The following is a 27,031-nucleotide window of genomic DNA, read 5'->3' as shown; positions in this document are numbered from 1 at the left end:
CCACATCACATAGGCTGCTTCAATATAGCAAAGAGTATTGTTTACCTGTACCCAGGGTTCCGATGATTTCAGCTTCGCTCTTAATTACATTAAGATTTTAAAAAATTATCTCATAATTGGCACCAAAACTGGTTAAAGAGGAAATAGGCTATTTAGGAAAAGGCCTTAATGGGTCACTTGGGTGTAAAATAAATGTCCCAGAGACAGGACTTGAAAAAGGTGGCAGAACGAAGCAGGGCTAAATTTCTGTGAATAAGAACTGGGTAGGAATCTGGATTTTTATTTTTATGTCCCCCAGAAAAAAATAAAGGAAGGAGGGAGAAAAGTCTGAGCAACATGACCATGAGGCCAAAAAAAACCTTTAAGAACACAATGTTGAATAACTGAATTTCATATTGTATGCATTGCTCAAATATTCTCTGCCTCATTAACCTTCAGTAAAGCTTATTTCATATAGAAAAGACTTCTAACAGTGGAAATCCAGAAAAGGTAAATTCTAAGTTTGGGTCAACTGAAGCCAGAGTTCAGATAAACTGCAAGAAAAAAATCGGCAGATACAGAAAAATCCTACCCAAAGCTGATCATAAGTGTCTCAGCTACCCAGGAATTTCCTGAAATGTTAAGAAGGCTTCTAGGAAGGATCTTTCCATAGTCGTATAATCGGAGTGTGTGAACCAATCTTACTGGGAACTAAAAGTACGAAAGAAGTTATGGTCTCCATGCCAAAACTCAACAGTATATATGGCAATGGCAGAAGCATATCCAAGGTGCCTAACTTCTAAATAGTAAAACAAACGGAAAAGGCGAAGAGTAACTGCTTGACAAATTCTAAAGAGCTGACCTTGCATGTCTTGTTCAGTCTCACTCCTCCACCTCTGAAGACAGGTCTTAACAAAGGTTATCTCCTCATCTGTGACTGTTCGAGGAGCTGGGTGTGCAGGCATTTCCATGGGAGACCGGAAAGATGTAAGTGGCTTATTCATTGTCTTAGAAATGTGTAGAGAATCTTCAGAAGAAGAAAAGGTACTTTCAACATCCTGAGGAGAGCTTTCTTTACTTGTACTGAAGGAAGACAGAAATCATGCTTATATGGTAATTTCTAAAATACACCTTGGCATGAATTAATGTGCTCTGCAAAGCAAGTTGCTATGTGGAAAAGTACAACTATATGTTGGTGTTACCATACAGGTACTGAGCTAAACCTTTCCTTGATATGCATCGTCTCATTTAACACAACTTGCTTATGAGGCAGATTCTATTACTATCCCTATTATCCAATTCCAAACCTAAAGTTTAGAGAAATTAAGCAACTTACCCAAGTTCACCCAGGAAAGGGATTAAATCTAGATCTGCTTGAGTCTATGGTTCATGTTCTCTAACCACCTATAATAATGCCTTTTCATGAAAAAGAGAGAAGAGAAAACGTGAAGAAGGGAAGACTGGAACTGGAAGAATGGAAGAATCAACTATAGAGTTTCCAAGATGTAACTGACTGAAGTGGGATGGGTAGATGAATCCAGGAACAAAATATACAGAGCAAGAAAAATGAAGTATCGGCTGAACACCCAACTCACAAGAATACGAACCAGGTGGCACCTTGGGGGCAGAACATAAAGGCAGACAATCCCAGCTCTACCACTCCTTAGCTAAATACCCAGGGAAAAGTTAGTAGCCTCAGGTAAGTAATCTAATACTTAGCTCTAAAAATATAAATGTTAACTTCTTTACACCACTGCCCTAAACTGAGAATAAATTATGTAAAATACTAATTTATCTACTAATTAACTATTGTCAAACTGCACATAGACTAACAAGCCAGAATATAAGCTTCTAATTGTACGTAGGTTTGCTTCACACCAAAAATGAAGAACGCGAACTTCCTTTAGCTTTACCTTAAATAAACCCTCACCCTCTACTCCTCCCACCTGCTGTTACACACATACAACATAATGGCAAAAATCTCTTCCCAAAGGACCCACACGTGGAAAAATAAACCCAACATAAGCAAGAGATCTGATATCTCAATCTCAGAACACACATGCACACACAGTAACTTTAAAATCTAATGATATCAGGCAGTAGGCAGTATTATTTTATGTTATTAAACAGACTGGCCAACTACTTTTTAAAAATTAAAACCACTTATATTTCATAAAGAACATGAGAACATTCTATAAAAAATCCAAACACAGAGATAAGAGTATAAAAAGTAAAAGAATTCTCCATCCCTTGCCTCATGCCACACTCCCTGGAGATGTTGTCTTAACATTTGGCATATTCTAACCAGATATGCACTTTATGCATAGATGAATAAATATTAGTAAGTGTGAGGGGTAGAGATGGGGAAATGGTTGGACTTTCTAAAAATAAAAATGAAACCTTTTTTAAAATAGGTTCTAGTGTTTTTATTAGTCAGGACACACACACTAAATTTGATCCAAGCTGACCCCATTGGTTCCTCCAGGCCACAAGGGCTGTTGCATGTTGCTGAGCTGGAACAGAATTACGGGGCTCATGTGACTTGGCCTCCCTGTTTCTTCACTAGATAAGCCCCTCTAGGTTGTTCTCTTCAATTTCTAGCCAGTTTTTTTCATGTTCAAACTTTCTATTTATGAATAAGTCTCTCTTTCTTTAATGTTTACTTAGTTGTGCATACTTTTCGGCAGACAGAACAAGAAGTTTGGAAGAGCAGGTTTCCTCTGAGAAAGGTCTTGAGTGGCAGCTTGCTTATATCTAGCTCAAAACAAGGCAGCCCTGGTGGAGCATCGACGATATGGCAGACAGTTCAAGAAGCTTCTGAAATAATCCCAACCATCCTGTGGGTAATACAAGTGCACTGGTAGAAATTATGAGCACTCTCCCAAAGGATAGTTGGCAAAATCCATCCCTGCTTTAAGACAAAGTTCATAGCCCTTAAGCTCATATGGGATGAGTGTTAACCAGGTAGAAAGATGGTGTATAGTTCAAATTAAATCAACACACACACACACACACACACACACACACACACACACACACACACTTTAAAAAATTTCTTTATATTACCTTTCCTTGGATGTCAGGTCAGAAACCGGGCGGTGCACTGAAGAAAGTGGTAAAGTCATGCTTGTGCCACTTTGAGACACAGAGCTTTCTGAGGCAGGTTTTGTACTAGCAAATTCAATAACATATTTCAACATGTCCGGAAGTGGGAACCGAGCTGGGCCTGAGCCGTACTTCACATACCTACACAGCAAAGACAGTGGTACACTATTGGCTAGGTCTGTCTTAGATTTTGAGGCTTGCTGAAAAATTATCCATTATTGTGCAAAGGGTAAATGGAAAGGTTTATTTCTAAAGGCTATACAATATTTAATATGCTACTCAAAAAAGCTATAGGGCAAAAATTCTCTAATTACAAAAGTAAAAATTCCCAACAATCTAAATTTTTTATACCTGGCAGAAAAAATTTCAAATGTGTTCCAAATCAAAGTCATGCCTATTATGCTTTCTTTTGATATCATATCACATATAGGCTCTGGTCATAAAAGTAAATGATGTTTCTTATGTTAAAACAGAAACAGTTCCAGTACTCAAATCTGAAAATAATGCCGATGAACACAAGGGCTTTTTTTCTTTGCTGTCCTTTAGATCAATTACTCTGCAATTATTAGAAAAAATGAGAGAAAGAAAGCTGGAAACGGGAAGTAGGTGTTGATAAAGGTCAGACTTTAAGAAAACTGCCAAATCTTTCTTTTGCAGAGTCCTAAGTACCTTATTATTCATATGCTCATTCAATAGCATAGGCCAAGCATAAATTATTAAAGTTTTCTTTGGGATTAGTAAATAATATCTTAAACATGTTACCAAAAATAACCAACAAATTATTTTAACAATATCCAATATTCTCAATTACTAGCATGTTAGACTCAGTAAAAAGATTTACTTTAATAAATTCTATATAGTTCACTATAGAGATTAAAATAAACTGGTTGGTACAGGTAAACTATAACCCTGGGATTCCATTTAAAAAGGATAGAATCATTTCACACGTTTATTCTTTGAATAAAGTGAAAGAAAGAACCAGAAAGAAGGAAAATTGTTTTTATATTAAAAGAGACATTATAAAATGAAAATACTAGTGGAAAATAAGTATAGTGCAATTCAAAGTCAACTACATGTTAAAGGGTATGTAGCAGAGACATTTCATCTTCACTAATTTAAAAAAGGAACAATTATTTCTCCTGTGGTTTTGGCTGCCACAGGGAGTTACAGTTTTCACTGAAAAGGATGCTGAATACATAAAGCTAGAGGAAACTTAAAGAACTGTTCTATTCCTCAGATGTATTTCGTTGCCTTAACTTCAGCTACCATAGCTTATTTAAATTCTATTTATCTTTTAAGATCTACTTTCTCCATGAAATCTTCCTTACTATTCCACCCCACCGCCCCAACACTGGAAGGACCATCTTCCCTCCCTGAACTCCTACAGTACATGAACTAAACTTTTCGTCTATCCCACGGACATGGTTAATATGTCTTCCTAAGCCCTCAGTGTTTGTTGAATTAATCAATCAATACATGATTGGCCTAGATCAAAAAGGAAGCATTTTCTTACTAACAATGCAGCATTGATAACGCCATAGGATTTTAAGCAATCATTTTATATCTGTAACTCTTCCCAAGTTTGTTGTATTTTATTATGATATTCATACAAAGTTGCAAGAAAAAAATTCTCTAAGAAACTTATCTTCGATTTTATGACAATCATTTTCCTGTCCTTCTACTGAATTCCTTTAGACCAACCACTTCATACAATGTAGCATTTCAATTTAGAATGAGAGCAAAGTTTCAAAAAAGATGTCTACGCTGTACATAAATCCTATTTTTAATATTATATCAAAGTATCTTAGAGAAGAAATAGTAAACATTTTTATTTTTTTAATGATAAAAATAATGCAAGCACCAGTTAAGAAAAATCAAATACAAAAAGTATAAAACAAACTATAAAAGTCACCCATCCCCATCTCAGTTCTCCTACGTAATGGTCTCCATTAATAGTTTCTTATATATTTTCCCAGGAGTATGTCACACATATATAAACAATTAAAAAAAAAATTATATCCACATAAAATTATATGAAATTTAAAGTCCTTTTATTTAAAAAAGAGTAATATCGTACTAGAGGAAATACTCCCACACACTATTTTAATATCTAAATAAGCCAGAATGCCTTGTTCGTTACCGGTAAATTGAGAATTTTTTAGCTATAAGACATGAAGTGTATTTGGATCTATGAAAACAAAACTTTCCAGTCTTACAGAGTATCACTAAAACCTTAAAAGTAAAAAATTGTGGTAGGCAGAGTCCTGTAAATCACTTCCAGGACAGTATCTGAGGAATCAATCTTCAGTTTGAGTCTGTATTAAGACAACTAGATGATTCATCACAATAAGTCTTGGGTAAGTTCTTCCCAAGTGAGAGAAAGGAATTTAGGTAGGGGGTACCTATAGGTGCAAGGTCTCTCATGGGCTGGTATGGAATGTGTTGCCTCTCGGGGAAATCAGTGACCTAGCAATGGAGTGGGTAGGGGTGGGTTGATGGTAGCAGCAGAACTGTTAAGCAGATAAAGGGGAAAAAAGCCACTGACACTGCATGGGATTCCTTCTTAAATGCTACATCAACGGTCTCTATCTTGACTAAAAAGGAATTACACTGACTCCTCCTTAGGGAGTGATAGGGTGATTACATAGAAATAGTAACCAAAAAAAAAAAAAAAAAAAGAGAGAGAGAACAACTCCTCCATAAGACGAAGGACTTGTATGTGTCAGAAATATAAGCCCTTTTAATCGGTTAGTGTTCTAGGTAGAACTGCATTGGGGTTTTGTTTGTTTTGTTTACTTTTTCTAGAACTTCAGAAACTGCTTTCCCAAGAAAATTGCAGTATGATGAGTTACGCTTTCACATTTGTGACAAAGATAGCAAGGGGAGTAGAAAAAGTAAAGGGCTATAAAATCAGAATGTCGGTTCTCTGCAATACACTGCCAATAATTGACTGTGACTGTAACTGACAGTGACTGTCACTTAAGTCCCTTGAAACTACTGTTCACCCATGGATACTATTAGCTCATCTTGAAGACTGTTTCACAGTTAAAAAAAAAAACTTTTCTTAGCCATTTTATAAAATATACTAGTTAATACTTAAATTCTGAATTAATTTTAAATGTAAGCAAATTATCTTAATTTAAGTGTATAAACTTTTGTATCTCTAAGCACACAGGTGTCCACAACTCACCTTTCCAGCTTTTGCTGCAGAACTTTCACTTCCTCTTTTAACTTTCGAATACACTCTCTCTTACTTCGAATAAGCTCTTTGCTCCTGTACATGTACCTAAGCAAATAAGCCCAAAAACGAAAATTTAAAAATATCAATGATGCAAAGTCTCAGCAAACTAGGAATACAAGGAAATGTCCTACAAAGGAAGAAGTAAAACTGCCTCTTGTTGCAAATTCACATGATCATTTACATAGAAAATCTCAAGGCATCTATAAAAATGCATCGGAACTAATAAGTGAACTTAGTAAGATCAAAATATACAAAGTCAATTAAAAACAAGGAAAAACAGTTATTGCATTTCCGTATACTCAAAGTAGAATTTAAGAAAATTAGAGTAACATTAAACATAAATTTAGGGATAAAATATCAGATATGTGCAAGCCCTTACACTAAAAATTACAAAACATCACTGAGAAAAATTCACAAAGACTTAAATAAATGGAGTTATACTATGCTCATGGATTGAAGGACTAAAAATTGTTAAGATGTCAATTTCCCTAAATTGATCTGTAGATTCAATATAATCTCAATTGCTATTAGGTAGAAACTGACAAGCTGGTTCTAACATTTATATTGAAATGCAATATAAATGAATAAACAAAACAATTTTAAAAAAAAACAAAATGAAAAACAAAGTTAGAGGACTTAACACTATTTGATATCGAGATTTAAAATAAAACCACAGTAATCAAGACAATGTGGCACTGGCATAAAATTAGCCAATAGCGAGAAAAGAGACTCCAAAAACAGATCCAAAAATATATGTTCAATTAATTTTTGACAAAAGTACCAATGTAATTCAACGGGAGAAAGGAGAGTCTTTTCAACAAATGGTGCTAGAATAATTGGACATCCACATGCATTCTTTCCCCCTCCTGTAAATAAAAAAGCAACCCTTTACTTCATACTATACATAAAGATAAACTCTAAATGGATGATAGACATAAATATGAGTTAAAATTTCAACATTTTTAGGAAAAAAATAGAAGAAAATCTTTGTGACCTTGGGTTGGCAAATATCTCTTAATCAGAACACAAAAAGAACAATGAAAGAAAAATTGCTATGTTACACTTCATCAGAACTAAAATTCCTTCTCTTCTAAAAACACTGGAAGTAAATGGAAGAGACAAGCACAGACAGTAAATGTTTAGATTTGTATCTAAAGTATATAAAGAACTCACATAACTCAGTATGAACACAAAAAACCCAGTTAAGAAGTAGACAAAAGGTTTAAACAGACACTTCACCAGAGAAAATATACAAATGGCATTTAATTAAATATATGAAAAAATGCTCAACATCATTAGTTATCAGGGAAATATAAATCAAAAGAAAATATATTCCTACAAAATCACTATAATGGCTAAAATTAAAAAGACTGATAATTCCCCATATTGGAGAGGATTTGGAGAAAACAGAGCTCTCATACACTGCTGGTAGGAATACAAAATTGTATAGCCACTTTATGAAGCAGTTTGTAAATTTCTTATAAACATACACTTTTCACATAACCCAGCAATCTCACTCCTGGGTATTTTACCCAGAAACACTAAAACCCACAAGACTTTCATGTGAATGTTCACAGCAACTTCATTCATAATAATCTAAAAGTGGATACATTTGAAATGTCTATCAACTGGCGAATGGAAAAAATATTGTGGTACATCCATATAATGAACTACTACTCAATAATATTAAGAAACAAATCACTGATATATGCAACAACGTGGATGAATCCCAAAAACATAATCATAAATTAAAGAAGGCAGCAACAAGGTACATACTGAATATTAATGTCTCTAATTATGACAGTCTAGAAATACATAATTATAGGGCCAGAAAATAAGTAACTGGTTACCAGGGCTTGGGGGTGGAGGAAAGAGATCGACTACAAAGGGGCACAAAGGAACCTTTTGGGTGATGGAAATATTCCATATCTTGACTGTAATGGTGGTTACTTGGCTATGTACAGGTGGCTGTATATCTAAGAATGGTAACTCTTTTTGTATGTAAACTATACATCAATAAACCAGACTACAAAGAAATATACTGTGGTTATTCTATATAGTGTGCTTCATCCACAAATTAGCAGGGTTTTCACCTAAAGCCTAGCTCCTCAAATTGTGGTCCAGAGATCAGAAGCATTATTAGCATCACCCTGTGGGCTTCTTAGAAAAGCAAACTCTTGAGCCCCAATCTAGATCCACTGACTCCAAATCTGCATATTATCAAGACCTCCAGGTGATTCCTATGCACAATATACTCAGTATGGGCTCACTTCTGCTCCAATGCAAAAAGGAGACAATCAACCACAGAACTCACCTGTCCATATAAATGATCTGAGGAAATTCCAGCTTATTGTGAATTTTCTCTGGCTGACCAAGGGACTGATTGAACTCAAATCTTGAGAGTTCAAAGGTCAACACTGGAGGTAGCTTTGTAAACCAACACTATGTCAAGAGTAGAAATGTGGGAGAAAGAAGTTATTTTTAGGAAATGGCAATAGCCAGATTTAAAATATCCCTCATATATGTGTCCTATTGGTATAGAATTTATGTTCAATATAAGAGTTTTTATTTAATCTCAAATTCTAAAGAAAATGACCACTTCGAATCATGCCCTCTTAGATAATTTGGTTAAATATTCCTCAATCCACCAAATTTATGAGCCAGTGAACACTATTCTACTCAACTATCATTCTCAGAAATAACCACCTTTGAATATGTGAATTGTGACAAGCACCTACACAACTCACTCATTAAATCATCAGTACTGAAAAGAGGTTCAAAACCTAAAGAAAATGGCTAGCCTAACCAAAGGATTAGAAATTGTAATCTAAGCTGCATATAACTAAGGAGTCAATTGTCTCCATGAATCAGCTAAAAAGACTAATATTTGTGCATATATTATATACTATTTATTTATAGTCTATTAACCATAAGCTGAATGCTTTCTGTGTCTAAAAAGGAAACTTGAAGTAGCCTCTTGATTATGAGCTCTCAAGTTTCTGAGAAAATCTCAAAATTCCAAGAATTTACAGATATCTCCTAAGGGACCCAGAGAAATGAACCCTGAAAAGATCTCAACTGTCACTGATCATAGGTGAGGGAAATCTAAACCAGGAATGGCATTTCTGTTCAATTCACCTATATGCCAGAGGTCTGTATGAACAGCTTTAAAATGTTCCCTTTATCAAAGGTACAAAGAGCTATGCTCCCTTTACATACCCTTGCCAGCAAAAGGTGAATCCAGACAGCCTGTCTCACTACCTCAGGGCTACATCTAAATAAGCATGATTTTCTACTTTTTTAATAAAGAGTTCCCATTCTTGAATAAATGTCTCCAGAGGGCTAAGCAGCTAATGAAGTTCTCCTCTTTTGTAAGAGTAAGCCTCAGTTCTGCACAGATGGTACAGATGTTATATGCCTCCCAATCAGGAATTAGTACTTTCCTTGAAAAGCTAGGGAGGCAGTAACTCTCTCCCAGTTCCAACTGGGCTCTACCGCCAATGTACTTTGACAAGGCTCATGTTAAGCTCTCTATTTTAATTCAAGAAAGATTTTCTTTTTCCTGTAGTAATTACTGAGTTGGACTCTTAGAAGCCACAATTTTGTCTCAAAATGTATGATGAAAGAAGAATAATCCAAGCTGTGTTGTGTTGACAATTATGCTCCAAATGAAATTCACTAAATTCTTAACCCAGCTGGAATTCTGAGACATTAATTACCCTTGCTCTCCCTTTAATTTTCCCTTTCTTCCCAACCCACAAAAATAAATAAATGAATATAAAATTTTAAAAATTTTAAAGCAAAAGCAGAATTTACAACTCAAAACAGTAAATACTATAATAGGGAAAATATTCTAAATGGCATACCATAGGAGTTAATCACTGTACTTTTACCCTCCGAAAATATGGAGGCAGTGGGTTCTCCCTACTCAGGTACAGGTAGGCTTCAACAGAAAAAGAGAAACTTGATCATACTTAAAACATCAGAAGCAGCATACAACTTTTATATGATTAACTCAAATTCATACTTTTAGTAAAGAATTTATTTATCAAATACTAATACTCACTAACTCATATCAACTCATGAGAGACTTCAGACTAGTTCAAGTTCTGTTAAGTGTAAAAGTTATTTAATATGTGATGGGAAACTATTTGCCAATAAAACCTCAGTCCTACTTAACTGGCTTTGTCATTGGTATACCAAATAAAAAGATCCAACTCACCTCTTGTCCATACTTCACTGAATGATCAGAAGGAAGCAGTTCAATGTCACCCTCCACCATGGCCCCTTCCAAACATTCGTCTAAGTTGCGATAACCATTTACCTGAAGGGGATACTGGCCGAATGTCTCATTGTTACAAAAGGGTTTTCCTAGAAAGAAACAGATTGCTTTTTAAAACACAGCACTACCACTATCTAAAGCCCTTTTTTCTGGCATCAGAGAGACAACGTGTTCTGCATTCAGCAACATCCTGAGATCTGGTTAGAAGTACACTTAAGCCTGTATGGTAACCTTTAATGAACCAGTGGATCCAGGCATTGATCATTTACAACTGTCACACTAATGGTTGCTGAGTTCATGGAGGTTTTTATACTGGCCAACTTACATGTGTTCAAAATTCTCCATAGTTTAAAAAAAAAAAAAAAACCTTATGTGTCCAACACAGAGTTTAGATAAGTCTCTACAGTAGACAAGTGTTTTTGACAGTCTAACTTAATAAAACCTTTTGAGATGAGATATTTCATTGGAAAAAAAACAACACAGAGAAAACTGAGTAACATGACTGTATGTCTGACATTAATACTAGGTTTGGGCAGTACAAATCTGAAATAAAGATTGGGCCCATCTGATAGATGAAGAGACTGAGGGTCCAGGAGCTCACATGGTTTGTCCATGATTACATAGGCGCTAAGAGGCAGAACCAATATTCAGATCTGCATTTGTCTGACTCTCAAGCCTTTCCATTATATTGCCTCCTCACATGGACACAGTAATATAAAATTGGTCACAGAACTAGCATTAACATTTAGAGCAGAGAATTTACCTTCACGAACCCCTTCAGTGAGAAAAGTACCATAGAATAGCTGCACCATTGGATTTTCAGTTTTGTTCCTGGGATTACTGCTTTTAAAAAAAGAAGACAAATCTTATCATTTGGATCAGATAAGTACTACACTAAACCCAACCATCATTCAAAAGCAAAAACGGTATATTTTCATCAAATTCCAAAGAGGTAGGGATGGTCTAAAATAAGTAAAGTATTATTTCAGTTCAAATATTCATTGAACAAGTATATGCCCAGCACTATGCTAAATTTTGAAGATTCAAAGACAAGGCATGATCCATGGCCATAAGGAGCTGTAAGTCTAATAGGGGAGTCATGTATACAGACATAAGTATGTATTTGTATACATCTATATCCAATGATAGATGTAAAAAGGTATAGAAATAGTAAAGAGGTAACAAAGAACCCTCTTGTGCAGTTCTGCAAATAAACAGAAAAAAGTTTTCCCAATGGCACAACAGTAATGTAATAAAATTATAGTCGACCTTTGAACAATGTAGGGGGTTGGGGTACGGACCCCTGAACAGTCAGAAATCCACTATAACTTTCAACTCCCCTAAACTTAACTTCTAACAGCCTACTGTTGATGGGAAGCCTTACCGATAACATAAACAGTCACTAACATATTTTGTATGTTTTATGTATTACGTACTGTATTCTTATAATAAAGTAAGCTAGAGAAAACATAAGAAAATAGGTACATATTACACATTCATGACATATCTAACTTTTTCTTAATTTTTTTTTTATATATCTAGGTTACATGGCTTGTCTGTGAGTTTTTCCAAATTGTTGCAAATCTCCAAAAAATTTCGCAATATATTTATTGAAAAAAATCTGCACATATATGGACCCACGCAGTTCAAACCAATGTTGTTAAAGGTCAACTATAGTTTATTTCTTCAAGCCCATGTTAAATTGTTAACCATGTAAGTTGCTAATCGCAAAGGTATTTCATGATATATATTTCTTCTACCTAGAGTTAAAATAATTTAGAAAACAAATTTCTCAGCACCTATTAAGTGAGGGATACTTGCATTCTTTACCTTGAATTTCACTTGTCAATAACTGATAAAACTAAAAGCTATTCTCTAACGTTCTAGAGACTTTACAAGTTGTTTTAGATTAAGTTTAATGTATCCATATTATACCACCATGTTCATATCTAGAATTGATTTAACTTTTTAATACATTTTACAGCACATGCTATGATTTCAACAAAATTAATAGGTATGGCCCTTTTAGTAAAAAACTGTAGGTTAACATGATTATCTATATCCTCAGAGGGAAAAATCAAAGCAATAGCAATATGCAATGACAAATAACTGAGTGGTTACCCTGTAAGGTTTGGTGAAAAAACCTGCTTGAGATGAGTAACTTTCTCCCATATCATAATTCTCACCGGACCACTGTGAATAGGAAGGACATACAAACAAATTGCGACACTCACTTAACATTAACAGCTAGCTGGAACGCGTCCTCCAGCCAATCGAGAAGCTTGTGTGTGAATTCACTCACATCTTGCTATAAGAGAGGTACGAATTGCAGAAGAGTTAGATTCGACACTATACTTAGGGAAATGAACATTTGCTCTTACCCAACCAATGACTAAGATTCTATTACTATGAAAAGATTTCTTTTTTAGGGCCAAATAACAATACAAAGAACGCTGGAACCCACCTACTACAGATAAAATAGAAGACACATCAGGCAACCTCTAAGTTGTGGCTAGGAGGAAATTGGAACTCTACCAATTGCAGCCACATCTGCTTGTAACTAACAAAATCTTATAGTTAGGCCTTAAAAAAAAGTCCAAAAGGAGACTGCAGTCCTCTAGAATTTATGAATGGAGAAAGGAAATTTTTATGAAATGTTTTGAGGATTTTGTAAAACTGCAGAATCTTTACTTTAGATGGAGAAAAAAGTTAATTTTATGTCACGAATAGTGACAGCTTTGTTTTTTAATAAGAGGTAGAGAAAAGACAGTACTAACACGTAGAAGAGAAAGATTTCTCAGAAAAGCTGCTGAACTCAGGTTTAGAGATAGTTTTTGAAAATAAAATTTCTATCTGGACCATCCCAAGACAAAGGTACAGACAAAGGACTTTACTTTTCTTGGTGATCCTTTGCTAGGATTCGCTGAGATATTTTCCAATGTCCTCCTAGTTCAACAGCTCTATATAATTCTATTCTAATACTATTTCTTCTTGCCAGCCTCCCTCACATTACACAAAACACACACAGCCACCCTTCCTTCTTCTCTCCCTCTCTCTACTGCCTGTCCTTAGGCATTATAACAGGCAAAAGCAGGCACCCATAGTCCCACTTAGTCACATTCGGTTTATTACACAGTTAAAATAAAGCAACATCACAGTAATGTTAACAAGGCATGATTTCAAACTCCACAGAGTTTGAGGAAAAACATATGAGGAACAGGTTTCTTGTACCTGCTGTTCCTCAGATGATCGGAATGCTCCCTTTAAGAGATCCAGGGCTGCTGAAGGGTCTACATATTTGCGATTTGATCCCATCATCAGAGCAAACAAATACTGAAGCTCTTGCATGAACAAGATATTTCTCTTTTCCTGTAGAAAAGATAGTAATGTGTACTCTTAAAACCTCTTACTTGGAAAATTAGAACATTTAAAGAGAAAGGTTGTCAATGATCACTCCCTAATTTATATTTACTTAGCTCTAGACCAGGGTCAGGTCTCAAACTATGTTACAGGTGCTCTGATAAGGTCTGTAGAGGGGGATTATCAGAAACTGAAAGAATATCTATGTAGAAGCCAGAGAGATAACATTGTCAGAAAAAGCAAAAATGTTGGTTTTCTGAAGCTGCTGTCCTTCTTTCTGTTAGGAAAATCTATCATCAAGGTAAAATCCCGGGCAGAGTTACATCACTGGCAGGGGGCTACATCTTTTGGCAAGAACAGACTAAATAAAGCCTCTTCTCTTAAGAAGGTCCAGACCTCCAGCATCAGCTCATCTGTTCTACATCGCTCAACCTGAGTGGCTAACAGAGCAGTGAAAGAAGCCACAAACAGAACAGAGATTTCTGAAGCTCCCGCCCACAGGCAGACATGCTGAGGCCATCAGGGTGATGCATCACTTTCTTTGAACTGTTTTTCTTCTTTTATTCCTACGTAACTTCACATTTTTGAAAACTCTTATTTCTTATCACATATAAAAAAAGAAAAAGCCATTTGAAAATGAAAACGTTATTAGCACAAGCCAAAGAACATTACAGTTGTCAGCTTTAGCCAACAATGTAAAAGCTTTTGGGATGAAAGTAACTAAACAACAGTGAAAACTCCTCAACAGCAACTTACTGTGTGACTTGAGCAATTTTCAAGTACACTCTGTGGCAGACTATAGCTGAGAACAAGTCTTCGAAATTCAGGCAATTGAAAGAGAGACTGAAATAAAGAAAGAAATGGATTCAGGGCCTTTTTTTCCAAATTAACTGTAGCAAAAAAAAAATTCTTTTACCTTACAAGTATGTATTAAGTGTCAATGTAGTAATTCTACTATGTCTAAGGAAATAATAATGGCTATGCATAAAAATTTACCTAAAAGAATGTTAATTCTTTTAGGAAAAATCTAGAAAAAATGTAATGGCTAACAAGAGGAACAGATTAGATAAACTATAGTACATTTATACAACAGACTATTAGGTAATCATTAAAATAATTTTGTGGAAAAAAATGTTTTCATTTTTGAACTGCTACATAGCAGTGAAAATGATCAAGAGCTACATGTATCAACATGGATAATTCTCAGAAAAATACAGTATTATATTGTTTATATTAAATACACTTACATATAAAACAATATTACATACCCTTTAGGGATACATACACATGTAGTTATATCTGAAGGGAAAAGAGGACACGATTGGGGATGGTAACGACAGGGACTCAATAGCACGGAGATTTGTAACATTTATTTCTGAAGCCAGCGGTGAGTATAGCAGTGTTTACTATTCTCCACTCTATCACAGTACCATTTAAAAAAAAAATTTAACAGCAGATATCTTTGGCTGACAGAATTTGGAAGAAGGCTTCGTTTTATTGTTTCATAAATCATACATTTTTCTACTATACATATCCTTTGAAAGTTAATGTTTTTTAAAATCCCTTGTATGACTAAAACTCTTCATCTCAGCATAATTCTCAAATGAAAGTCCCTGTAGCCTGCATACTGGAACTCTTGAAGCAGCATCCTGGGTAGAAATTAGGCCTCCAACTTCCCTCACTCAATCACAAGCCCTACTGGGATTCAACCACTGGGGTGTGTACAATTGCACAGAGAATTTGAAGTCAGGTCATGCTGTTATACCAAAGTTCTATCTACAGACAGGACTAGATTGTTAAGCTCTGTATCAGCCCATTCTCTTCTCTTTCTACCCCATCTGTCTACATTCTTCCTGGTTTTATTCCTACTCTGCTCACCACCCCGCAACATTTTCCAGGACTTTCGTTCTACAATGAGAAAAATGGCTTTATATTCTCAGTCATGTCACTCCACTTCAAAATCGGGCTTGTCCCAAAGATGCCATTATTCTTAAAAACCACAAAAGTGTACTCTTATTTCCAAGTCCAATATCGGTAGATAATCCTCCAACATTTGCTTCATCTCCTTTGTCTATTCTCTATATCACTCAATTGCATCCTCCTCTTCCAGTCATCAAAGTTTAGAACTTCAGAACTATTTTCAAATCTTTTCACTTTCTTAACCATCCACATCCAATAAGGAAATAAGTTTGTTGGACTCAGCCTCTGGGGTGCCATTTATAACCACCTCCTCCCTATCAGTCCCTATCATCTGCTCTAATCAAACTCCTATCACTGCTCACTTGGAACACTGCACACAGTCTCCCTGCCTCCAGAACTTGCCCTGTATCAATTCACTTTCATGCAGGTTTTCTATTTTTCTAAAACAACCAAAATTAAGCCCCTGACTCAATGAAGACTATCTGGTAATAGTTCTTCTTACTATTCTACCAGGTGACTTCAGTCAACATCCAATACATGGGACATTGGCTCTACCTTCAGAGTAAGTCAAGAATCCAACTTCTTCATTTCAATGGCCACCAGACTGGTAAAGGCCACCAGTACCTCTCATGTGGATGACTGCAGTAGCCTCCATAAAAGGTTTCTCCACTTGTATTCCTGCCCACTCCATCTACTCTCACAGCAGCCAGAGTGAGCCTTTTAAAACCCAGATCTAAGTGAGTTCAATACTCCTCTGCTCAGAACCATCAGTGACTCCCCATCTCACTCAGAAGAAAAGACAAGTTATCTCTCCAACCTCACTTCCAATGACTCTCCCCTCTGCTCCTAGCATTCCAGCTACCCAGGACTCCTTGATGTCCTGTGAACATCCCATCCCCATGAACACAGTCCCATTAAAGGTGTTGCCCCATGGTTTCCTCCACCTGCACTGTTCTTCCCCCTCACTCCCTTGCCTTCTGCGTATATGGCATTTGTTCCAATCTCATCTCCTCGGCTTAACATCATAGTTTACGTTGCAACCTGCTCCCATCTCTCCTACAGGAATTCCAATCTTTCTTACCCAGCAAAACCTCCACACTAAATACATTTAATTTTTCATGTAAGTATTTCAGAGGGCTGCTAAAAGGAAGTCCCAATAAAAAACAAGACATACTGATATCATCATACATTCAAGGTCAACAACCTCACGTAGACCTTCAAATTTTTAGAAATCCTACTATTGTATCCTGGTGCCAATTGGTTTCCAACTGCCTGCAATAACTCTTAAACTTTTGCTCCATTTAAAATCTGACTCTATCACTTCTCTACTCTCAGAAAATGGCTGCTTATTTCACAGAGGAAAAAATAATCTGCAGTCATCATTTCTTTCTTCTCCTTTCCCCTCTTACTCTCTTGCCCTTTTCCCATTCCTCCCTATATGTTCCTATATCCTATCCCCTCATGCTTTCTCAGAAACCTCGATTATCCCCTCTATCTATTAGTTCTGTTCAGTATCTTTCATAGGCATGAAGGTCAAAGGGGATGAGAATCCAGGGAGGTTTCTCAATTTCTCTAAGAAAGAACAAAGGTCCTTAATTCTACATACTCTCTTAAATTTTATTCTCAACACAGATGCCAGTGATCCTTATGTAATTACACAAACTGTTCTTTATGTAACTATATGGCTCATTCTCTTGCCTAATGTAGGTCTCTGCTTAAATGCCCACTTTATCAGAAAGGCCATGCCTAACCATCCTATAGAAATAGCACTTTCCCTCTCTAGGCCTCTCTTACCCTCACTTATTTGTCTTTATGACACTTATTACCACCTGATACATATTTTGTTTACTGTATTTTCCACTTTTTTCAAAGTAAACTCCATGAGAGTAAAGCCTGTTTTATTCACTGCTGTTTCCCCAGTGCTAAAACAGCAACAGGCATACAGTTAAGCAAGCCATGGATTTTATGTGTGGAAAGGGAGGGCTCCTTTATTGGCCGAGCAGCTGGCTAGATGTCAAGTACAATGACGGAGAATACCGGGGTGGAATCAGGTGCTGAATTGTGGCCATGTTAGGTTTAAGATGCCTGGAGATACTTCTCTTTAGAAGATTTCATCTACTCCGTTGGCTTTATCTCCATCTATGCTACTGAGTCCCAGAATTCTATCAGCAGCCCTGATATTTTTATTCAACTACAGATTTATAGAGTTAACTGTCTACATGGTATCTCCATGTGGCTCCTCAAATTCAGCATGTATAAAACAACTAAATCCCACTCTTAACATACACCCAAATTATCTCTCCTCCATTATCAAATGGCATTACCATCTACCTGGTTACTCACACTAGAAACCTTGGGAGTCTTTCTCAGTTCTCTCCTGCAAATATCCTGAATCTAGTAGCTCACCAAATCCTGTAGATTTTATCCCTTAAGTTCCTCTAAAATGCTCTTAATTCTCTCCTTCCATGGCTTATGCTACTACTATATTTCAGGCCACCATCGTTACCTGCCTGGATATTTACAATAGCCTCCCAACAACTGATTTCTCCTTATTAACTCTTGTTCTGCTATAGTAACAGTATTCACTAAATGCCGATCCAAAACACCTACTCAACATGTTTACAACCACAGAAGATTTTGCTTTTAGTCTTGTCCAATTTAGAAACCAAAGTGTCTAAATCCAGAACACAAGAAAACAACGTCATGGGGAAAACTTCCCAGTTTTATACATGTTTCCATTTTTTTTAAAGCTATGCTTCTCACATTTCAGTTTAATAAATTACAAAATTATTTCCAGATGTCACAGTTGTCTCCTAAAAACATCGTACCTGAATAACAGCACTAAACCAACATGTATTGCCAACATTTTTCAGCCCAACTGGCCAACCATCAACTCGCCTCCAGTCATTGGGATTGGGATTTTCACCCCAGACTTCACAGCGTTTTCTCTTTGAGCGTTTAGTTTCTGCAGAGGTTGCCTCGTGTATCCTGTATTGTGCCAACATACCACACATCAAGAAAAGAAAAAGTTAAAGAACAATACTGTATGAAGGATGTTGGTAACCTGTAATAGGTAATTCAAAATGTCAGTTAAACTTTTTACTGGGTAATCACTGGCTATATAATAATTATAAGCTTATAATGTAAGTGAAAAGTAAGATTTAAACAGAGATGTTTAACAGAGATTATTACCAATAAGGTCCAATAAGGCTTCGGTACTTAATTGAATCTGAAGACTATTTATGGCTATCATATCAGTTTTAGATTTCAACAGCAGTGCCCTATCCCAGACTGTGTCATTGAAAGAGGCAAGAGAGACACTCTACTATAAATAAGAGATTCTGAACTGTCTAGCATACAAACTATGGTCCTGTGTTTCCCTGAAAGAAACAGCTCAACCATATGAGGGAATAAACATGTCTGGGAACTGACAGGCAACCATTGGAACTGGATATTTGTGGACAATTCCATATAATCACCAAATTAGTACCAATTCAAAAAATATATTCCCTGTTCACTTTTGAGATACAGTAGTTGAGTCATAATTTCATTTTCAAATAGCCAGCAAATCCTCAAAGTTTACAAAAGCTCAAAGTTTAAAAAGGGCATACATATTTATTGGATACTTGACTAGGATGGGCTTTATTCCCCTTCAATTAGCAATTATGAACTACAAAGCCTGCAGGCTTCTACTCAAAGACCATAGGCTGCAATAAGACACTTATCATATTTGGCTTTTTCAAAAGTGAACCAGAATAAGCCAATGTAAATTTAAATTTTCTCCTAAAAGAAATTTCATTGAGGAGCTTGGCAGAACTGTTCCTCAGTGGTATTCACAGAGCTGTTGCCTTTGACCTACACACTAGTGTGGGAAATAAAGATTATTAATTAAATCAATAACCTGTTAAGATCTCTTCCATCGGCTTGAACTTTGGGGGACTCCAGGAGACTCAAAGCAATGGCAGCCTGAAGATCATCTTTGTTATCATGAGTAAGGTCTATTACTTCTGTAAGATAAATTGAAATTTAATTAGTCTACATGCAGGAAGCACTGTCTTTCTGTCTGTATTGCTGGAAAAAAAGTAAAAGCATTCGCAAAACTAAATATACTCCCTGCCTCTCACTACAATGGCTCATCTGTTTACCAACAATTTTGTTACTCTATGCTTGAGTTAAATGAATAACTTATAGTTATTGTAACATTAAGATTAGCTAACAGTGCAGTAATAAACAGCTGCTAAAAGGCAATGAATCAAATATCCCCTTTTGCAGTCTTATTCCAGAGTCAAAATTTATCCCATTGCTGTAGGTTAAATAGTCTCTTTATTTATCATTGTAAAACACTGGCTAAATATTGAACATTCAAGAATGGATATTTTCAATATCACACAAACTATTCTAGAGAACAGAAGACATACTACTCAACTCATTTTATGTGGTTGGCATAACACCTTGGTATATCTCAAACTAATAAAAAACAGTAAGAGAAGGGGCAAAGGACAAACTCGCATATGATCACAGATGTAAAAAAACCTAAACAAAACATTAGCAAAGAGAATCCTAATACGTACAAAAAAAGATTATATAGTAAGACATAATTGAGTTCACTATAGGACTGAACATTTAATGTTAGAAAATAGACCAGTAAAATTCACTATCTTAACAGTTAAAGAAAAAATGATAATCTCAATGGATATAGAAAGTATTTGATAACATTCAACCTCTATTCAGGATAAAAACTTTAAGCCAATTAGGAAGAGAAAAGAATATTCTTAGGCTGAGAAAGACTATCCATGAAAAGCCCATGGCAAACTTTATACTTAATGGTGAAATGTTAAACACAGTTCCTTTAAAACCAAGACTGAGGCAAAGATGTCTATTATCAGGACTTTTATGCACTATGGTTCTGAAAGTTCTAGTCAGTGCAAAAAAAATAATTTTTTTAAAAATGTGAAGACTGGAAATAAGAAACAAAGCTGTCGTAATTCACAGGTAATGATCGCCTAACAGGGAAACCCAAAATAATCTATAAAAAAATGAAGTTAGATAAGAGATCCATGTACAAAAGTTAAGCGAATTTCTATATATGAACAATGATAAACATTTAATTTAGAAAAAAAAACTCTATAAAAACACAAAACTGTAGTAATTAAGGCTGTCCTACTGGCATAAGGACAAACATATAGATAGATGGAACATAATCGAGACTTCAGAAATAAACTCTCATCTTTATGGTCAAGGGGTTTTCATCGTAAGTACCAAGACAAATCAATAAGGAAACAATATCTTTTCAACAAATAGTGCTGAGACAACTGGACATCCACATGCAAAAAAATGACTTTTAATCCGTAGGCCTCATACCATTTACAAAAAATGAACTTACAGTGGATCAAGCCCTCATAATAAGAGCAAAAGCTACAAAACTCTTGGAAAGAAACACAGATGTAAATCTTTGTGACCTTGGATTAAGCAATGACATCTTAGAGATGACATCCAAAGCACAATCAAACAAACAAACAAACAAACAAAAACAGATAAATTTGATATCAAAATAGAAAACCTTTGGGCTTCAAAGGACACCATCAAGAAAGTGAAAAACAACCCACGCAATGGGAGAAAATTTTTGCAAATCACATTACCTCATAAGGGATTTATACAGAACATCTACAGATCTGCAACTAAATAATAAGAAAAATAGCTCAACTTTTAAAATGGGCAAAGAATTTGCATAGACATTTCTCCAAAGATATAAACATATGAAAAGATGCTCAACATCATTAGCCATGCACAAGTAACATAAACCAAAATAGCACGCAGCAGCCTTGTTTATAACAGCAAAAAAAAAAATAGGAAGCAACTCCAAAGTCAATAAGTACTAAACTGTGGTATATTCAGATCATGAAATACTACACACTAGTGAAAATAAATGAATTACAGTTATTAACTTCAACACGAATGAGTCTCAAAAAAAAAAAAAAAGTTGATTGAAAAAAGTCACTGTGTGCACCAAAGACATATACGAGAATATTCATACCAGCGTTATTCAGAATAGCTCAAAATTGCGAACAGTTCAAATATTCATTAATGCCATCTGACCCAGCTGATGGTTCCCTTCTCCTAGAAGCCTCCTTGGCTTCCAGAGTACCACTCTCCTGGTTCTTTTGGTCTTCCTCCAAACTCCCTCGACACTCTTCATCTCCCCGGGCATCCCAACACTGGGAGTACCCACTGCTTAGTCATTGAACCTTTTCTCTTTTCCATATCCACTTCCTTAGAGAGTTCATCCAGTCTCATAACTACACACCATTTATAAATTTATGATTCCAAGTTTTACCTATCTCCAGCCCAGATCTCTCCCCTGAACTGCACACTTGGATCTCCACTGCCTTTTTGATACTCCATTTGAATGTCTAGCAAGCATCTCAAACTTAATATTGCCAAAACCGATCTCTTCATCTTCCACTCCAAATGTGCTCCACCTGCAGTTATTTCCACACTTTCAACTCCACACTTTCAACTGCTTAGTAGAAAAAAAACCTAGAGTCACCTTTAAGTCCTCTTTCTTTCATATCCCTTATTTCCTTTGTAAGGAAATCCTATATAGTAAGCACTTGTCATCCCTCCACCACTCCATCCTGGCCCATGCCAACATCAATAGCCTCCTGACTTGTCCTGGACAATATGCTCTGACTCATGCTCACTACCAGCTCTCCAACATTTGTTTTCAGCATAGCCGTCAGAATGATCCTTATAAAACAGAAACCAGTTTACATCATTCCTCTCCTCCAAACTCTCCAATGGCTAGCCATCTAACTCAGACTGAAAGCCAAGCTCTGCATGATCTGCCTCCTATTCCCTCTATGGTCTCATCTCTTCCTGCCCTCCTCACTCACTAAGCCCCAGCTCTGGCCTCCTTGCTGTTCCTTATATTCCAATGTATATTTCGATTTTAAAGCCCCACACGACTTACTTCCTCACCCCTTCTCAAAGACCTATCCTATTTAAAATCTAATCCCCAGAACTCCTTTTTTCATTTCTTTCATCACCCTTTACTTTTCTATACAGTACTTATGATGTTCTAATATGCTTTATAATCCATTTATTTATTTGTTGATCTCTCCATGAAAAAATAAGCTACATGAAGGCAGGGATTCTGTTTCTTCTATTCATTTCTACTACTTAAAGGAGTGCTTGGTACATAGTAGGTGCTCGCCAAGTAAGTGCTAAATGGATGAATGAATGAATGAATCCATTTAAGTCCTTAAAATTGTACCTGGCACATAGTAATGGTTCAATAATTAGTTATCATTACCATTATTTCCAAAGGGTTGATGTAATTGATAGGAAACTCACAGACACTCATCTCTTATTTGTGCAAGTTCAGAGCAGGACCAAGACAGGCAATACTTACTTGCTAATATTTCTTTATTGGCAGCACTCCCCTCTACTTCAGAAGGTTCTGTAGCAACCGTGTCTTGACTGGGCTCCTTAACTCTTTCATCAGTGAGAAGACTGACTGCCAGGGTGATATCACCATTACTGGCCTAAAGAGAGGAAAACAATTTCAAAAGTAAAGTTTCACATTTAAAATAAGTAGCAAATTAGTTTTTTGGTTATAACTTACTACCCTGGTGACATGCTGAGCAAGTCTAGGCAGAATCCTGGGGTAGAAAGTAGGGGAAAAAAAGTATGGTGGAAGATAGCAAGTCTACTATGCTTAAAGCATATATCAAATTCTTAGTTACAAGAAGGCTGTTACTATGCTCTAATTTACCACAACATGCAAACGAGAATGAAATTTTATGGAGATTTGTTCTCACTGCTTTGATTGCTACTATTCTTGATTTCATAGAATAGCTAAGGCATGATTTATCAAAAAGGGGCTTGGCAATTAACAGAGATTCTACATGCAGTCAATAAAAACACCAAGCAGTTACCATATTCTATAGCGGTGACCATATTTCTATTTGTTTTTAATTTTTATTAGAAAAACTTTCTAACATTTACAACAATAGAGGGAATGTATAATTGAACCCCACGTACCCATCACTCAGCTTCAACAATTATCAAGTCATGGTCAGCCTGGTTTTATCCATTCTGCCTGCCTTCTTCCCAGATATGTTGAAGCAAATACTAAGCATCTTATTAGTTCATCAGTAAACATTTCAGCATGTATCTTTTAAAAAATATAACCTGCAATGCTATTATCACACCTTGAGTAAGTAATAAGTTCTTAAACTATCGAATAACCATTTCAAACTTCCCTAACTCAAATATTTGTTTGTTTGAGTCAGGATCCACACAAAGTCTATAAAATGTAAATGGTTGATAAGTTTCTTAAACCTTTTTTACCCTGCAAGGTTCCCCATGCTCCCCATCCCCAATTTCCTCCATTCCCCTTATAATTTACATGTTGAAGATAATGGGTCATTTGACCCACAGAACTTCTGTCCTTAGATGCACTTTCATTTTGGCATAAAAATAGTTTGAACTGACATAACTATGATATGGACAACTGTTTTAAAGCATGTTGATCAACAGAAGCCTTGAAACTAACCTTCAGCGCTTCCTGAAGGAAGGAAGGGTCTTGAATGCCTGTGATTTCTCTCAGCTGATTTAACAGCATTTGGGAGCTCTATATTTGAGAAACAAAACAAACAAAAACAGAGACATATGTTAGTCAGAAAGTAAACCTGGATACATTTAAAAAGTACAAGCTTCTTGGATAACCAGGCCTGAGACTTGCATTTTTACTTCAAAGAACTGATAACATCCAAGCCACAAGGTATTGATTTTTGTGGGGGCAGGATCTCCCTGGAATGTGCCATCCTGCCATGCAGATTATTTTGAGCTAAAAACAATTAAAGCCCAACAAACTTAGGAAAAGTTATCTCTCCCTTTCCTACCCAAAAAGATTCAGATAGAAAAACCTGCTTCAAGAAGAGAACCTTAGCATAATCAACTGAGCATATCCACTTTAGCACATGTGAATTGTGTCCCCTTGTCTACCAGTCTCCTAGCAAGAATGTTTGCCACTTTCTTCCTTGTGAATTGTCTATTTAATTGCTTATTTTCTCTTTGAAATCCCAGATCCTTCCATCCCTTTCTCCTTTGTGCAAAATGACATCTATATCTCATTTTGCAGCAGTATTTGGAATTTTCACACTTGTGCGAATTCCCTGTGTATACATATTAAAATTTGGCTTTCTCCTGTTAATAGTGTGCTGTATGTCATTTGAATTACTCCAACAGCCAGAAGAACTAAAGGAGCTAGAGGGAAAGTTTCTCCAGCCCCAATGCTGTCACTTTTTCTGAAACACCAAATCTATTACTCTTTTAAAAGCTTACTCATGAAAAATGCTTTGGGCCTTTGTGAAAGAAATATGAGCAAACAGTAAAACTACAAGTATATAAAACATTTAAATGTAATATTCTAGCCTTAAGGAAAGTTTAAAGTGTCTCGGGTTTTTCTTTCTGTGAGCAGTACATAAATAGGTCATATACAGAGTCCAGGGAATTTGCATGTACGTGAAGATGTGCTATTTTAAGCTTCGCCAAACATGCCATTCGTGTGTGTCATTTTTCACTGACAGTAAGTTTCCAATCATGTAATTAACAAATGATACCACCAACATCATATTTAAAATTTTAAGTTTGATTGCTTAAAATGAAATATAAAGCTAGAATTTTTGAATTATAAATAAAATTCCCAGGGGAGTAAACTATGGAATGTTTTCTCTTCATTGATCTGAATCATGAAAAAAACCTATCTTGTGGTAACTTCCACCTACTGTAAGATCAGTTTATAATCCTTTTTCATTTAGATGAATGTGAAAAACGAAACAGTTCAAATTTAATTCATTGAGAAGAAATCTAATTTATATCATTCCTAAGGTCATCCAAGAATTACTGATTCAATACTTAATGTTTCACCATTAACTGTCTTTCGGTTACTAATACATCTCCAAGAGGCTGTCTACATTCACTGCCAGCTGGAATAGAAACAGTATCCTGTGTTCTTCAACAGCTGAGGGCCCAGTGCAACACTTAAGTATCACACAACTAGAAATAACTAACTGAAACATCCCTGTACAGTCCTTCTGTTCTAGTCACAGGCCGCAGTCATAGGCTAGAAATGGAACCTGATCTTGCTGAGAGCAGCAGTCTTTGAGGCTATGTCTTGTCAAAGAAAGTCGTTATGCACTGGGAGAGTGACTATCAGACTAGCAGGTGTCCAGATTTAGCCTTGGCAAAAGCTGAAAATACAAAGCATGTGATTTTTAGAAAAATAAAATATTAAAGTTTTCTCCAAACTAATTCTAATTCCATTTGATTTTGTGTAAAAGTACGTGAATCTGTATCTCTCAATCATATGCAATTTTATAAGAAACCAAAACCAATATACACCCCCCAAAAAAGTGCAATAATATTGGAAGGGGGAATAGAGTAGCATATTAAACCTAAACTGAAGCCAAGAAGGTAACAATGGGATAAACAATCACATCTTCACCTCAAATTACTCTATATATCAACTCACATTTAGGATTCACAGAAAACAATCCCATTAAAAATAATTACATACACTGCTTACTTTTAGCTAGGTATTCTAAACACTTCATATATATTATCTAATTTAACCTTCATCACAAACCTGAGATGGATAGTATGCCCATCTGACAGAAAACTGAGGCATAGAGAAGTTAAGTAACTTACACAAGGTTATTGCTAGTAAGGGATGGAGCTGAGATTTGACCCCAAGCTGCCTGACTCCAGAGTCTGCACTCTAACCTCTATGCCATGCTGTATCTGAGAAGACAAAGAAAAGAAGCAAGAATACCTATTTAATGCAAAACAATGCAAATATTTTATTCTTGTATTTTGATCTTGACCTTTGCATCTTAATAAGTCTTATTTTTTGCCAGCCTTTATATAATCACAACTTTGATTACTTAATAATACAATCAGTTCTAAATAAGCTATCATCAAGAAAACATAATATTTGAGGTAAATACTACCTTTGACTGAATCTAAGGTGATATATTATAAAAACATTGTTTTATGCACCAATAAAAGAAAAATAGTTGCCCCTTAAATCTATGACGCAATGCCTTCATGACATGACAGTCCTAGGAGACACATGAATT

General features: G+C 35.8%; 1 protein-coding gene across 1 annotated transcript in view; it reads right to left on the bottom strand.

Moving 5' to 3' along the window:
* Window positions 1-27,031, bottom strand: part of USP28 (ubiquitin specific peptidase 28) — a 53,376-nt gene that overhangs the window by 14,243 nt on the left and 12,102 nt on the right. Inside the window, exons 2-14 of the mRNA XM_023533760.1 lie at window positions 24,445-24,522; window positions 23,299-23,431; window positions 19,789-19,894; window positions 18,716-18,875; window positions 14,724-14,810; window positions 13,839-13,976; window positions 12,842-12,915; window positions 11,371-11,450; window positions 10,548-10,696; window positions 8,640-8,767; window positions 6,275-6,370; window positions 3,046-3,225; window positions 842-1,062 (exon numbers count right to left, since the gene is read on the bottom strand). Coding sequence (XP_023389528.1) covers window positions 842-1,062; window positions 3,046-3,225; window positions 6,275-6,370; window positions 8,640-8,767; window positions 10,548-10,696; window positions 11,371-11,450; window positions 12,842-12,915; window positions 13,839-13,976; window positions 14,724-14,810; window positions 18,716-18,875; window positions 19,789-19,894; window positions 23,299-23,431; window positions 24,445-24,522 — 1,630 coding nt within the window. The remainder of the gene's footprint in view (window positions 1-841; window positions 1,063-3,045; window positions 3,226-6,274; window positions 6,371-8,639; window positions 8,768-10,547; window positions 10,697-11,370; window positions 11,451-12,841; window positions 12,916-13,838; window positions 13,977-14,723; window positions 14,811-18,715; window positions 18,876-19,788; window positions 19,895-23,298; window positions 23,432-24,444; window positions 24,523-27,031) is intronic.

This window comes from Pteropus vampyrus, unplaced genomic scaffold, assembly GCF_000151845.1.
Source record: "Pteropus vampyrus isolate Shadow unplaced genomic scaffold, Pvam_2.0 Scaffold110, whole genome shotgun sequence".
In the NCBI taxonomy this organism is placed as follows: Eukaryota; Metazoa; Chordata; class Mammalia; order Chiroptera; family Pteropodidae; genus Pteropus; species Pteropus vampyrus.
Note: the sequence above shows the minus strand (reverse complement) of the source record. Positions and strands in the feature narration are given on the sequence as shown.